At 53.9% G+C, this 15,605-nt stretch overlaps 1 protein-coding gene across 2 annotated transcripts in view; it reads right to left on the bottom strand.

Annotated features, from left to right (window-relative positions):
- POC1A (POC1 centriolar protein A) overlaps positions 1-15,605 on the bottom strand; it is a gene marked incomplete at both ends in the record, with an annotated part of 75,609 nt that overhangs the window by 34,998 nt on the left and 25,006 nt on the right. For both annotated transcript variants that reach the window (XM_082847806.1, XM_082847807.1), the window contains 2 exons: positions 11,916-12,014; positions 14,537-14,605. In XM_082847806.1, the coding sequence (XP_082703932.1) occupies positions 11,916-12,014; positions 14,537-14,605 (168 nt within the window). The remainder of the gene's footprint in view (positions 1-11,915; positions 12,015-14,536; positions 14,606-15,605) is intronic.

Below are 15,605 nucleotides of genomic sequence, written 5' to 3'. Positions count from 1 at the left end.
ACGTCCACAAGCAGAAAATGCCGCCCTGCGGTCCCCATGCTGCTGACCAATACCTTTGTAAGAACTCCCTTTGAACACGACCTGTTTCCTGTAGGGCCGGCTCCTGCTCAGTTCAGCTCCACACACGTCACTAAGGGCCCACTCCAGGCTGGGTGCTAAGTAGCTCAGGTTGTTACCTCCTACCTTGAGACAGAAACACCTGCCCTCCCCACCACAAACACCTGAACCGAGACACCCTAGGCGGGAGATCAAGGCTTCTGATAAAGCTTAAGTGTTGACTGTTGTTTTTGTTTTGTTTTTTTTAATTAAACTGCTTTGAACTAATTTTAGACTTAGAGAAAAGTTGCAAAAAATAGTACAGAAAATTTCCATATATCCCTCCCCAAGGCTCCCTCAGTGTTAACGTCTTACATAACCATTAGTACAATGGTCATGCCAGGAAATTAACATTGGGACCTTTCCATTAACCAAACCAAGGAAGGGCTCCATTTGAGCTTCACCAGTTTACCCATTAATGTCCTTGGATCCTGATGTTCCAGAATCCTATCCAGGATCCCACACTGCATTCAGTTTTCTCTTATAGTCTCCTGCGATCTGTCCAGCCCTGCAGTTTTCCCTTGTATTTCATGACCTTGACCTTTTTGAAGAGTACTGGTCAGTTTTGTTGTCAAATGTCCCTCAGTTTGGATCTGTTTGATGTTTTCTCACAATTGGGGTGAGGTTATGCATTTTTGACAAGAGCACCACAAAAGCTATATGCATGACACCACAGGGCTCACACGGACAGGTCTTATATATCAGTGATGTTGACCTCAATCAGTGGTGATGTTGACCTCCCTGCCAGGTTTCTCCAATGCAAAGTTACATCTTTCCCTGTGTAGTCAATCATGGGGCACTGTGGCTTGGCACTGTGGCTCTTTAAAAGGGAACGTGTGGCTGTCATTACAAACTCTGCGTGTCAGCCCGGCTTGCTGATGGCCGCAGCTGCCCCACAGATGAGAGGCATCTAATGAAGATGAGCGGCAGAGCCGACGTCTCTGGAAGCCGCCGAAGCTCTCGGTGACAAAGAGGAACAGTAGCAGTTTATTTATAGATCCACTTGAAGACAGCTCATTGTAACTACTGGAGTTGAATTTTTAAAACCTCGGGAACAAAGGCTGGCTATTTTAAACTCTCCTTGCACTTAGTTCAATGGAGAGTGTTAGAGGCACCAACCATCCCCGGGCACCACTCCCACCACTCGGCAATTCATATTTTGTGCAGCATCTCAGGACAGGAGCAGAGCCCGTCAAGACAGATAACCAGGACCGGCTCTGCCTACCCCGCAGAGGCGGCGGGCCTCCGATGAGCCAAAGCCCTCACCCTGGTGCTGCCCAGGGAGGAGCTGAGGGAGGCTGCCTCCCCCCACCCCAACCCCGGTGTCTCACAGCTTCCCTTTCCTGGAAAAATGAAGTTGCACACAGCTGTTGTGAATCAAGGTTACATCACCCCTCTCCCTCCCTCCCCCTGCAGGCTGTGAAGACGGACAGCGCACCCCAGCGGACGCCTGCCCCAGGACAGCTGGCAGTAGCTGGCCCACCTGCGCTGACACATCTCCACGCTGGGACAAGGGCGTCCTGGAGCTCAGAGTACACAACTCTCCCTTGGGAGGGAGGGAGGGAGGGTGGGAGGGTGGAGCCCCAAGGCTCCGCCTGGCCCGGCCCAACTGCAGCTCTAAGCTAAGAGCGCTCAACCTCTCCACGTAGCAGGACCGTGGTGAGAAGGGGAGACGTGGGCTCTCAAAGGCTCCCATGTCCCTATTTGAACAAAGAGCACACAACAATATTCTTGACACAATGCAGAAAAATGTGAACATGGACTAGGAATCTGGTATTAAGGAAATATTAATTTTGTTGGATGTGATAAGAGCACTGCAGTTATTTAACCCAGAAAAGTCTTTATTTAGGGTAACATATCTGGATTAAACAAAAATATTCCAACTCTTCTAAAAAAGGGTGGGAGGCGATGAACAAAATAAGATCGGCAAAATGCTAAAGCTAGGTAAAGGACACGTTGGGGGGGTGGTTCATTATATTATTCTCTCTACTTTTTGTGCTAGCTTGAAAATTTCCACAATACAAAGGGTATTTTTTGTTGTTGGTAAAAAAATAAAAGCTCCAGGCTACTTGAATGAGCTGTGGAGCTGAGGCCAGGCAAGCGGGACCCCAGGAGGAAGGTGAGGCACAGGATCACCCCCACTCTGGTGTTTCAAGCACAGGAGGCAAATTAGGCTGAATCCACAAACGTTCAGACCAGCTTTTGGCCCTGCCATAGAGAAAGCCCCAATGGCACCAAGAGCATTCAGTGAACCCTGCAGCAATGTCCGGACCTTCAAAGAAACTAATTTTAAGATAATCTCCATGGAAACCATCTATTCTGATTTTTTCCATGGTAACCAATGAGAACATAAACACACACATTATCCAACACCCTTACACCACATGGGCAACGCTGCCATCCAATCTGGAAAATACAAGCTGAAAAGGGATTTTTTTCCATTGAAAATGAAAAGAAGGACTAAAACTTCTAGTCCAGACATGTAGATTCTCCCACCCTCCACTGCCCATACCACCCCTTGCCACCTGCCCCCAAACTGACAAACCAGGTGAGAAAGTGGTTTCCTTCATTTAGCCTGGGACCATCAAACACGGCGAAAGGAAAGCGCCAGAGCCTGCCTCTAGCCTCACACGCTCAACCCACGCTGCCCACAGACAGCAGAATGTGTCCACTGAACTCTGATTTCCTGAACATTCTGCTCAGGTGTACAGATGCATGTTGGGCACCACATGGAGACCAAGGTCCCGGGCCTCCAGGGCAACAAGTTCGGCCTGTGAAAAACTGACCGTGGCAGAGAGGGGCATAGCGCTCTGGGTAGGTGGACCAGGAAGATTTCACAAGCTGCTGTCCTTCCTAGGAAGGCTGCACGGAGGAGGTGCCATCTGCAAAGAGACTAAAAGGAGGAGCATGGCTCTGCTGGGGAACAGGGGGGTGGAGCCAAAGAATCACAGTCAGATTTAAGCAGCTGGGTCTATTTCCACCTGTGGCTCATTTCTTCCATTTTCAGGCTTCTAGGTTTGAAAGCAGCATGGAAGGGAGGGAGGGAGGGCGGGAGGCAGGCAGGCAGGCAGGCAGGCAGGCAGGCAGGCAGGCAGGCTAGCTCTCAGATGCCACCCTCTACTTCGCATGCATGGCCCCTGCTGGCTCTCTGTGGAGAGGGGACTTGTCAGCATGGCCTAACCAGGCTGTGGATGTTTATCATCGCTGTCACCAAAATGGTAGCATCACTGCAGTGGCCCCAGGGCTGAAACAAAGGCACTCTGAGGCATGCGGTGTGCCCCACCCAGGGCTGTGTGTGCCTTGTAGTAAAGCACCACAATGTCAGGACCCCACTGTCCTGTGATTTGGGCTCGATTCCCCATGTGCAACTGTGGAATCTCCACTGACCTTGAACCCATGCTTTGGCTGCCAGGGGGAAAGGAAATGCAAAACAGCTCTGAGTCCCTTGAAAGGGATGAGAGCTCTCACAGGTGTGTGTGAGCGAACAGGTTCACACACCGGGTGTGTCCCGATGCACGCAGAGCTGGACACAAGGGCGTCCAGGCTTTGTCTGGGTTCCACACTGTGACTAGCTTAATACATCTTGCCCTGGATTTCTGAGACTACCTCCCCTGTTGGTTTAAGTCATTCATAGGCCTTCCTTCCTAAGAATTGTGCCATTCTCCTCTGGATAGGGACCTTGTGAAAGGGATGGGAATTTTCCAGTGGCGGGAAACTACCATCAGCCCCTCAAAAGGGCAGCTCAGAGAAGGGAGTTCAGTTACTGCCCCATCCCACAGCCCCATCCTCTTGGTGCCACTGCTGTCATCATTGTTTCAGGGCTTGTTCCTGCTCTTGCTACCTGAAGGCACTTCCCCAAAAGGCTCTACAAAGAAGACCTCCACCTGGGGGTTAAAATGTTGGGCCACAAGCACCCAGGCCGTCTCAAGCTCAAGTGTCAGAGACTCACCTGCCAGCTTCCCTAAAGACCCAGCAGACTCTGGAGGATGGGAGGTGACCTAGGCACGGCCATCTGCAGGGTAAGAGGTGGACACTAAGGACAATGCAGGAGGCAGGTGGCCTGGAGAACATGGATTCAAGCACTGATGACTGAACTGATGCAGCAGCACTAATGGCCAGGACAGGAGCTGAGAGAGGATGACAGGCCCGGCGGAGGCCCACGGAAGGCTGCCCTGGGTCCCATCCTCTAACTGATGTCCTTGGCTGGGAATAAAACCACACATCTGCCTGCCCAGTTGTAAACAGAGCTCAGTGGGTTTAAAGAGTGCCTTCAGGTCTAAAGAGCCTAAAGGGCAGCACTGGGATTTCTTTGAACACCGCACCAAGATCAGAACCAACCACACCGCTCTTCCTCTTCTGGAAGGACGAGGACTATAATGCCCCAAACTGGGCTGAAGGGACACCAATTCTCCAGGTGCCTCTCCCAAGCTGCAGCCCCGTGAGCCATAGAAACTTGCTAAGATGGACAGAGACTCACTCTCTCTTTCCAGCCACCTCCCTGCCCGCGATGCCAAGGTGTCGATTGGCTAGACTGTTTTCCAACCAACCAGCAGCATCAGCGTCACCTAGAAATTTGTTAGGAATGTAAATTCCTCACTGAATCAGACACTCTGGGGATGGGGCAAGCTGAATTTTAACAAGCCCTTAGAGTGATTCTGATGCACACCAAAGTTTGAGAACCACTGCAAGAGGCTTGCTGCAATAAATGTCAAATGTTAAAAGACCTCTCCTCACTCCACTGCCAGGAAGCCCAGTAACTCTGCCTGATGCGTTTCTGCAAACATTGTTCTCGTGCTTGTCAAAGGCAACCCCTCCCTTCTTGTAAACACAGTAATTATTTAACATGTGCCTGGTAGCAGCCCTGACCCACCTCCCAGTAAGTCAGTTGTAGTCTCTGGAAGGAAAGGAGAGGGCGTCCCTCCTGCCTCCCAGTACTGGATACAACAGGTCAGCGGGGAGGGCTCAGCCCCTCACTCTGATCCCTGGGCCCAGGAAGCCCCTCTGCTAAGGGCGTCGAATATCTGGTGCTCCTCGACTATGCACAGCCACGTTACCCATCAGCTACTGTCCAAGGGTGCTCTCTTTCAAGCAGGAAACTTTCTTTAAACATCGCAGTTTGGTGACAAATATTGAATCTTCTATATTTCTAGTCTCCTCTGTCTTCCCATGGAAACTAAGAAACCTAGAGCACTTTCCATGACTTCCATTCAGGTAAAGGTGGGGAAAATGCAATCTGAGTGTGGAGTGAGGCATCTGTCTGAGCACCTCTATCGCCCAGGGTCAGCAAAGGCTGTGGCGGCTGCCCTGCTCTGCCCTCACCCCTGCAGGATGGTCTTTTGCAGAGTGAGCCGGTGAAATGGAAAATGCCCAGAGAAGTAATGTACTCAGGGGGGGAGAAATCACGATACAGAGAATCCAGATGACCTGTCTGAGGTTACAGGAGAGATGTGCCACATCCAGCCGGGCCCCAGCCTCAGCCTGGAACAGGATACAGGGGCAATACTGTCAGCCAAGCTCTTAAAGTGGCTCCCAGAGCCAGAAGTTTCCAGCACCATCCACCTCCCTAGTAGGGCTGCCCGAGAATCCTCTCCAGTACAGCCATCCTCGTAAGATTGCTGTCCTCACCGCGGGAAGCACCTGGCCAGCCAGGTCTCTTATTGTTCCCCTGTACTGTGCCCAGCCCCAGGCCATTCCAGGTGATCTGGAGACACCTCACAGAACAGGAACCTCGGGGTCTTAGTGGGGGGAATAATGGGGACCAGCAACGGGGAGTCAAATTTCACCAAGGGTGAGGGGCATGCAGACACCAGAGGCCCCAAGGCGGTGCTGCCAGGACTCAACACAACTGCACAAACACAAAAGTGACGAAGAGCTGTTTCTGAGTCACCAGGGTCTGTCCTGTGCTGGGCTTGCATATCTGTCCCAGGGGCTGAGGAGGCTAGGATGCCCACTGAGAAATGGGGAGAATACCTCTTGATCGTTTCCAGTCTAGGGTCTCTTACTTTTGCTAACAAAAGGGCTGGACCCAAGGGCACAGGCTTGATTGGTACCTGGGCCACTCACCAGCAGGTGACCTTTGGGCTCAGGTTTCTCCTCTGTGCAGCACAGCGGGCAGGAATGAATTATCCCATGGGAGTCATCCACTAGGTCCCAGGAAACATGAAAACAAAGTCCCCACTGTTCCTAAGTCAGCCCCCAAGGCCCAGGCCCTGCCAGGCCCAACAATGGCCAAACCAGGCAAGAAGGTACTGGGAGGGGCCAGGGAGCATCTGCTTTCCTGTGTTTCTCACCAGGCTCTCGTTCACATGGATGAAGGAGACTGTGGAAGGCCAGCTATTCAGCCAGAGGGTGCAGCAGAGTGAGAGCCCCCAGCACATTAAGAAGCAAATCTCGACCCCCACAGATGCCCCGAGCCCAAGGCAAGGTCAGCGATGTGTTAGGAGTCTGGGTCCCATGAAACCAACACTTTTCCAAGATGCCTGTGTGCCTGGCATCCTCTGACTGAGGATCTGCTGCCAAGAGCCCCTTGCAACAGCTTGGAGAACTCAGAGCCAGAACTGGCCTCAAGTGGAGAAATGAGTGGCTCCCCTCTAAGACACTTGGGGTTCACAATGCCCCATCTACCAACCCACACTTCTCCTCACTACGAAAAGCAAATGCCAGCCAGAAATGTGTGTTCTCAGTAAAAGACCCAAGTCATCCAAGTTCCCAAGCGAGAAAGCAAATCTATGAGGCAGGTGGAAACGGGTCCCTTCCCCAAACCTGACCCAATGACTTCTCAGTCCAGGTGCCTGCATGAGAACCCAGATCTTGAGCAAACGCCACCTGGGACTCCCAGATCCTCAGAGTGGGGCAAGATCCAGTGCCAAGCCTCTCTGGGCCAGGGGTCAGGGCCCAAGAATCCCTAAGTCAAGTCCACTCTGTATAGCACCCCAGAATGGAAATGTGGGAGCTGAAGGGGGGCACAGGGGGTGTCTGGGGCTCCCCCTTCAGAACCAGAGAAACTAGGAAGAAGAAACAGGCCATCCTTAGGGAAGGCTGAGGCCTTGGACCAGATATCCTCGGCTAACCTGACCTCCTCTTCCTGGGGACAGTCCTAGCACTGAGGCTCAGGGGGTCCTGGGCAGCACGCCCTGAGGAGCAGGGGGTGAGGGCGGGGAAAAGAGGCCTATTTCCACCCACCTCATGGATTTGCTTTTGTGTCTGCGAGCAGAGAGGACTTGGGCTACTCATCAGGAAGCACAACTGACGCCCGCAAGAGTCCAGAAGCCACAGTGGACCTCACAGGGACAGTCTGCTGAGCGGAGTCAACCTCAAATGTGACCCGGTCAGAAGGGCCCCCACCCCCGCCTGCTGTCCCTCACCGCAGCAGGTTTGGAGCACATTAAGCCCCCTGCCCGGGCAGGGGACTCGCCTAGCTCTGTTGGACAGAGGAAGGAAAAGGAACATTTTAAAAATAGCTAAAGCTTGGTGAGCACTTGCCACATGCCGGGCACGGTTCCAAGTGCCTGCTTGGCACGTACCACCTCGTGAAATCTCCCAAAGGAGGACCTGGCATCTCCCCATTTGAGGTGAGTGGAGAAAAGCCCTCGGCCCTAGACCTCAAGGTTCTCTGAACTGGAGGGCAGCCAGCCCAGAGAACTCAGGAAGTGGTTTTTTAGTTTTACTGAATTACCTAGAATTCGGCCTTCTTCCGCTCCCGCCCCACCCAGCACAACCTTCCTTCTCAATTGCATAACAGGCTCTCAGATGTTTGAAGAGAGGGCAAGAATAAGATTATATCAGAATAGATGCATCTTTGCTATTAAAAATGGTTTTACGATGCTTCTGTGGTTGAGGTAGAAGTCAGCTATAGCGGCTGGGACTTGGGGGGCACATGCCAAATCCAAGGTCAGCCAAGACACAGTGGTCCATAGCCTCAGGGACAGACCAAAAAGCAGAGACAGTAGGAGGGAGTGAGAATGGTGAGGATGAGTGCAGAGAGGGCGAGAGGACGAGGGCTGTAGCAGGAACAGAGCTAAACAGGAGCCCCTTGAAAACGCCGGCACAAGCCCCTGCCACAGACAGCTCATGGGGCCCCACACAAGCCCCTCTGGGAGGCGGCTCATCTGCTTGGAACCTTGCAACCTTCCTCCAGCCACGCAGCGTGTCGTGGGGCAGACCACGGAGTTTCCTGCCCACCCTCAGCCCAGTGCACGGGCTGGAGTCCTTCCTCTGCAGGCTTCTAAGCAGAGAAAGCTCCCCAGCCACAGCCCTGAAATCCCTCCTCATCGCAACTCAGCCAAGAATAGAGGGAAAATGGAACCCATTATTCTCATTCTGAAGGGCTGGGAAATGGCTTTTGCTTTTCAACATGAAATGTGTCTAAAAATAAGCTGTGAATTTCAACCAGAGGTTGAAAATAGCTCCGGCAGTGAACAGAGCTCTGTTCAGAGTGGGCTCAAGGATGGCCTTCATTCCAAGAGTGGGAGTTGAATGCCACAGTCAGGGCAGGGGTCCAGGGCAGGGGCTGTCACAGGCTCACAGGGCTGCCCTTGCCATGGTCTGCCCCTCTGGCTTTAAACTGCCAAACTCTAATAGGCATGTGGTCCAGAATTCAAGATCCAGCGCCTGGTCCAATGTGCTTCCTAAAATCCCCAAACGTGCAGGAGTGACTCGTGCGGCATTAGAATCCGAGACCCAGCGTGCAGACAGAGCTGAAGGGGTAGGGGCCTTCAGGTTTGAGAGCTCCTTGGGCACGGTGGTGGTGCTCGTGGGCTCTCTGAGAAGCCAAGCCACCAAATCACTCACGAGGTACTACCGTAGAGCCCGGGAAGCCCGCAGGCAGGAAGGGTAAGAATACACTCCAAGTGTAGTGAAGAAAACCAAGTTGCTCAAGGTCTTTTTTGTTGTTTATCATCACCCATGGAAGATTCCACAGTGTGATAAGCCAAACGACATTTCTACAAAATGGGCTTGTGTTAGAAAGTCAGGCTGAGAGACCTGGGCCACAGCTGCTGGGGGGGAGCCCAGATCTGGCCCATCAAGCAGGAGCACGGCTCCAGAGTCCTCAGTGCCCCCCCTAAGCTCCTCCCACCATGACAGCCATGCCCGCATTCCCACCCTCCTCCTGCTGCTGCAGCAGCCCCCTTTCTGGGCTCACTCCGAGGCAGGAGTTACTGCAGTGATTCTAAACTGGGAGCAATGCTGCTCCCCAGGAGACATTTGGCAACGTCTGAAGACATTTGTGACTGTCACAACTGGGGGCGGGGGATGCTACCGGCAGCTAGTGGGATGTTCCTAAACATCCTACAATGAACAGGATTTCTTTGGGCCAAGATTCATCTGGCCCAAAGAATCGACGTGCCGAGGCTGAGAACCCCTGGGTTGCTGGAAGGATGGTAATGTGGACAGAGCTAGACGGGTGGGGGCTCCCTGAACTTACAGCTCCTGGGCTCCCTGAGGAGCTGAGACACCCCGGCCGGCCACAGAATCGGTCACCAGTACTATCTCGGCACCAGGGAAGCCCTGGTGCAGGACGGGCGAGACCATACTCGTCAGCTTGCCTTCCCAACTCAGGGGAAGACCTAGCCACTGAGCCGTGCTATACTGACTAGCTTGTCTCAGTTTGGGAAGATGAAAAAATTCTGTGTACGATGGTGATGATTGTTGCCCAACAGTGCGAATGTACTTAATGCCACTCAATTGTATGCTTAAAAATAGGCAAAATGGTGAATTTTATGTTACGTATATAAAACAAAACAAAACAAAACAGCCTCCCCAACTCTCCTCTTGACCTGGGAGTCCTGAGATCAGAGCAGCCCCTGAAAGGGTACACCAGTGGTATGCGTGTGTGGACGTAGTGCGTCTGGAGGAGGACCTATAGGTCACGTCAGAGTCTCAAAGGGGCCTGAGACAAATGAGGAAAAAGCCCCAAATGAAGAATGATTTCAGCATTAACAAGTCAAGTCACTTCATAGGTTAGCAGAGGTCACCTACATCACACATGGGGTCCTCAGAGCCTGTGAGCGTATTCGGGTCCCATCGTGGAAACGGAGGCTTGCATAGAGTGGGTGCTTTACCTGGGACCACACAGCCAGGGCCCACACCCCTTCCCCAATTTGAGCCCCACGTGGTGATGCCCACTGGGCAGAGGGCCTGAGGGGAACAAATGGTTTTCCTGAGCGCGGCTGATGGTTCGAGCACCCAGGCCCTACCCTGCCCTGTCCTGCTGGCTTTCCCCACCCCACATCCTTCATCCTAGATGATCAGGCCCCACAGCTATGGGAAGCAAGGGTGCCCCACACCCCGTCTCTGAGCTAGGGCTGAAGGGACAAGAGGCAGCTGGTCCAAGTTACTTTCTCAATAGCTACAAGAAAAGGAGCATGGGATTCTCCCCTTGCTGGTGATTACTAACCATTCCCAAGAGACAGGTGGCAGGGCCCTCCCCCAGGGTGGGAAAGAGCTTCCAGGCAGCCCTCTGCCACCTGCAGTTTCCAGCTTACTCAGCCCTGCTCAGAGGGACCAGCATGGTGGGTCCCCAGGTCCAGGCACCAGGCAGACAACTAAGCCCCAGGTGTCTCCTCTGTGAATGAGAGCAGTAACTTTACCCACTCATCCTAATGAGGTAAGGAATATACAGGGCAGTACACGTAAAGGCCTCGGCAGGGCCTGGCTCGCCGTAAATACCCAAGAGACGGGAAGCTGTCGGGGAGTGGGCGTGGACCCCAGAGGATCCCAACGCCAGTTTGGAAGATGCCTTTCCAGGTGGAGATGAAATGGCAGCACACCACCGTGCACCCCAGCCACCCCCTCCCCGCACCCCCAGCAAACCCAGACGCTGAGAACCGGCCACTCCTTAGCAAATGCGGAGGGAGAACAAAACCTCTGGGCCAAGGGCAACCCTTGGAAGAAAAGCTTTAAATCCCAACCTGCATGTTCCTAGAGGGAGCCCCAACACACAGGATGGGGTGTGGGCGGGGCAGAGCCCTCTGCTGGAGCCAAAGAAAGCCCCGGGATGGACTCAGAGGCTTCCTGGTTCTATTCTGGGCCAACCTTGACTTGCTGGGGACCTTGGGCAAGCCGCTTCCTGTTGTTCAGGCCAGTTTCCGCGTGTGGGAGAGGCCACACTGCCTCTAAGGTCCAGGAGGGAGAGATTTGAGCAGCCTGAGGCCACTGGAGCTTACAAGCCTCACAGTTCCACCTCCTTGGCTTCACCGTTTATTTTAGCCAAAGCTGAATGTGACCTTATTCAGTGAGATGGTATCAGTTATCTTTTTTCCCCCAAATATTTGTCCAAAAAATATTAACTATTTTAATTCAGGAACACTGAATGCCCTTTTACCAACAAAGGTACTAAAAATGGTTTGTGGCTGAGGAACTTCCTTTCCATGGTTAAAATAAAAAAAAAAAAAAAAAAGGAAGTAAGAACAACAGGGCTGGGGCCCTTCCCATTTGTCCCAGCTGTGGCTTCAGGCCCCACACCCTCTAGGAACCCGACATCGAGCTCAAGGATCAGCAAACGATGGGTCCTTCCTTTCCTCAGGCCTCAAATAACCAACGGCTTACAGCATGGAAATAGTCCCCCGCCAGACAGTACAGGGCCTAGGCACCCAGCAGTGTGCGCTAACAGCCTCTTCATGTCTTATGTGTTCATTCCAGATTTGAAACAAAGCACCACAAGCACTTAAGTTTTTGGTAAATGATGAGATCTTACCAGGGTCTCTTCCCTGGGACCGGCCTAAGCCTGCAGCACCCCTACCACCCCCGAGCCCAGTGCTATTCACCATGACCCAGCCCACCAGTCATAGGGCTCAGGATATGCCTGTCAAGCCACTTACCAGAGTCCTGGAGGAGCTGGCCAGCGTGGCCGGGGGCCTCTGCACTCTTAGGACTTCTCCGTAATTGACAACATCAAAGTTACTCTTCCAAACCATTACCTGCCGAGACCAATAAGCACACAGAATCAGGGGGAGAAAAATCCCTTACCAGTCCTTCTCCATGGAGAAAACGGGCCCAGAGGTCACCCCCAAAGTTCTGGGCCAGTGGTGGGATTGTGATCCCCACCTGGCACCCCACTCCCTCCGGGACCTGCCCCATCTCTGAACAGGCCCCGAGAGGATCGGGTGCTCCACCAGGATGGAGAGTCACTATCACCACTGGGCCTCTGCACTGGCTGCTCCCCGGGCCTGGATGTCCCAGGCCCAAGCTCTGTGTAGCTGGCACTTCAGGCTGAAGTGTCTGCTCTAATACCACCTTCTCAGAGAGGCCTTCCCTGGCCCTCCTGCTGGTTGTCATCATAGCCCTCTACTTCTTTCCTTCAAGGCATCAGAGTCGGTATTTAGTTAATCTTTGTCCCTTTTCCTTGTCTACCATCTGTCTCCCCACTAAAATACAAGTTCCTTAGGGTGGGGGCCTGGCTGGCTTCACTGTGAGAAGTGGTTCAGGTACAGACTCCAGGCCAGATAACTAGGGTTAAGATCCTGGCTCCACCCCTTACTGTGTGGCTCTAGGCAAGGGACTCAACCTCTCTGTGCCTCAGTTTCCTCATCTGTGAAAAGGGAATGGTCATAGTTCCCACCTCACAGGGCTGCAATGAAACTCACAGGAGACAGTCTGGCACAGACACTGGCCCCCAGGGAGAAGTCGGTAACATGTCCATTATTCTGCATCCCACTGGGGGGATCTTCATGCCCTGAGGCTCCTCCAACAAAAGCTGGGCAAGAGCGCTCCCTGCTGGAGGGTGCGGGCCACCCGCGGCTGCACTCCTCTAGGGCCACTTCCAGGATGGCAGGAATTGTGAATCGTGGCCAGTAGTCAACTGAGGCCACAGAAAAACCAACGAATCCACATAGGATGGAAATTCAACGTGCCCTGGATGCATGACCCATCGGGATGCAGCCACGAGCCTGGTTCTTTGGGAGGCTGCTCGCCACTCCCAGAGCAGCACCACTGTTCATTGCTCCCCAACTGATGAGCATCTGGGGTCTCTCATCTGTCCCCTTTACAAAAAGAACATCGGCACACACCCCCTTGTTTATAGGGTCCTGTGTACTGCACAAGTCTAACTGCTGAATGGTCCTGAGCCGGGGAATGGCTATCAGGAATGTGAAGAGAGAACATCAAATGTCATTCCCAAAAGGCTCTCGGAGCAGACAATCAGAAGGCAGCCAGGGAGCCGACAGCAGCGGCTGCCCAAGCAGGGGCCAGGGTGGGGGAAGCCCTACTTCCTACCAGGTTGCCTCTTGTGCTATGTGAATTTCTTTTGCCAGGACTCTATTTATGGTGTGAATTTACTGTACTAGTTTCCCCAGTCTTCTGAGCAAGGAGCCAGGCCTCCATGCCCGGGGAAGGCTCAGGGGTTCCCTCTGCCCTCCTCCTGCCTTGTGTGGTCAGCACAGGAACCGGTGCTGGTATGGGAAGATGCCTGCCATCTCTTAGCCGTGCTGTGCCTCCAACCGCCCTCTGCTTTACTGGCAGAGACTCAACCAGAATCGGTCCATCAGGCCGGGGCTGGCGCTCACTGGGAGGCCAGCAGCACTTTCCTGGGCAGAGCTGTCAGAGCTGTGAGGCCCGGGAGCAGTGGGATGAACATTCTAGGTGACACACCAGGTCACCAGTGGCTCGGAACAGCCACCCCTTCCTCCCTGCCTCAGGGAAGTGTGGTTTTCTGGACAAGTAGCACTGCACCAGAACCCGGAGAAAGATTTCCAATGGGTGGACACTTCAACGGCCCTGGAGCCTCCCAGGTGCCAGACTCTGGGCCAGACCCCAGGGACAGGGTGCCCCGCAGGAGGCAGGTAACCAGGGCTGAGCAGTCTGGGCAGGAGGCACCAGGGCGGCTGACAGGGTGACAAGGCAGGACAGGACCTCCTCACACATGTCCTCGCTCCACAGCCTGGAGCTGGAAAATGCTGCCCCCTCAGACAGCACCGGAGCAAAGGACGGCAGACGACAGAGTGCAGGCTCTAGCGCAGGCTCCAGCTCTGCTGCAGCCGAGGCGCGGTTTCCTCACCCACAGAACAGCTGAAGAGAAGGCTTGCCCCACGCGGCTGCCCTGAGGACTGAATGAGGGGTGACGCTCTTGCCATGTTGCCCTCATTACCAGGCCCGCAGTAAGCATCCAAGAGTCATCTAATTATTCACCTATAAGCAGGAGAAAGAAGTTCCTAAAGAAACCTTTTAACTTTCTCACGGCAACAGTAACCCAGACTTCCTACCCACTCTGGTTTGAGCTGTAAGGGTTTTGAGATGCTGCCACGCGTTGGCACCTGCAGCACTCCTGCTCTGGGGAGGCCAGGGCCCAGCTCTGGGGGCCCCACCCCAAGATCCAGGCCTCAAGGTTGCTGAAAGCCACCAAGGAAGCTGGTGAAACCCAGCCTGTCCATCCCCAAGACACCTCGGCCCCCTGTTCTGTTCTGCTCAGTATCAGCTGAGACCCCTCAAATCATTCTTTACTTACTTGTTCATCAGAACCTCCAGAAGCAAAATACTCCCCCGTTCTTGAAAAGGCAACAGTGGTGGCTGGACCCTAGGAGAACAAGCCAAAAAGAGCAAACGCCAAAGGTCACTCTAGATTCTCAACGCACAGGAAGAAACCAGAAGCTCGTGAGTGAGAGTGGCAGCAGGACTCAGGGCTGAGCACCTCATCCAGCCCATGCCCTCCCCAACCTTTGGCGGAGGAACTGGCAGGTGCCCAAGCATGAGCACTACTGCTGAGACTCTGGTCCCAAGCACCACTGACAAAAGCCAGGCCATGAGGTCGAGGGTTGGGCCGAAAGGAATGAGCAGGAAAGGCCACGCTGACAGCCCTACCAGACGGACATCACGTCCTCACTTCCCAAGGAGTCAGAGAGGTGCACTGACCTATCCCAGGCCCAGCACTGGGGCCAGAACTAGGTCCCCCTGACCCAGACCATGCCCCCCACCACCAACACCACACTGCAGCTGACCAGAGAAGCACGGAGCCCCGTGGAGGAGCCAACGAGCAGAGGCAGGGCACTTGGGGAGCTCAGGCGAACCAAAAGGCCAGAACCAGGGCAAGGAGGAGGATGGGGTGGGGTTACTGAAGGTGCCTGGGCAGGGGAGCAAAGTGACGTTTCCCTCTAACGGGCACATCACTTCCTTCATGTTGGGGCCTTGGGAGGAGACATGCCACTCTGGCTTCTCACGCGCTGAAGGTCCACTGAACTGTCCGAAGGGTGATGTCAGGCCTGCACCTGGCCACACCAGTGCGCATGTTCAGGCTTGGGGCAGGGGGCATGATCTCCTGGTAAAGGGCGGGGGCTCTTCCCCACACGCCTGAAACCCATTGCAGGAAGATGCTCAGAGCAAGAGTCTGCTCGGCACACCACCACGTTAAAAGTTTGGCCAAAAGGAACCATTGCTTCCTTTTGGCCAAACTGTTAATGCGGCAACACCTGGCATTCCCCAAGCAAAGCCAGATAGAAGAGGTTCTCGCCTAGATGATGACAGCGCGGGCTCCATCAAAGGCCACCTCAGTTCCTCCAGAGCAGGACAGGGAGCAACAG

Source organism: Leucopleurus acutus (assembly GCF_964270905.1).
Source record: "Leucopleurus acutus genome assembly, chromosome: 10".
Classification (NCBI taxonomy): domain Eukaryota; kingdom Metazoa; phylum Chordata; class Mammalia; order Artiodactyla; family Delphinidae; genus Leucopleurus; species Leucopleurus acutus.
The sequence above is the reverse complement of the archived record's forward strand: the minus strand, read 5'-3'. Positions and strand labels throughout refer to the sequence as shown.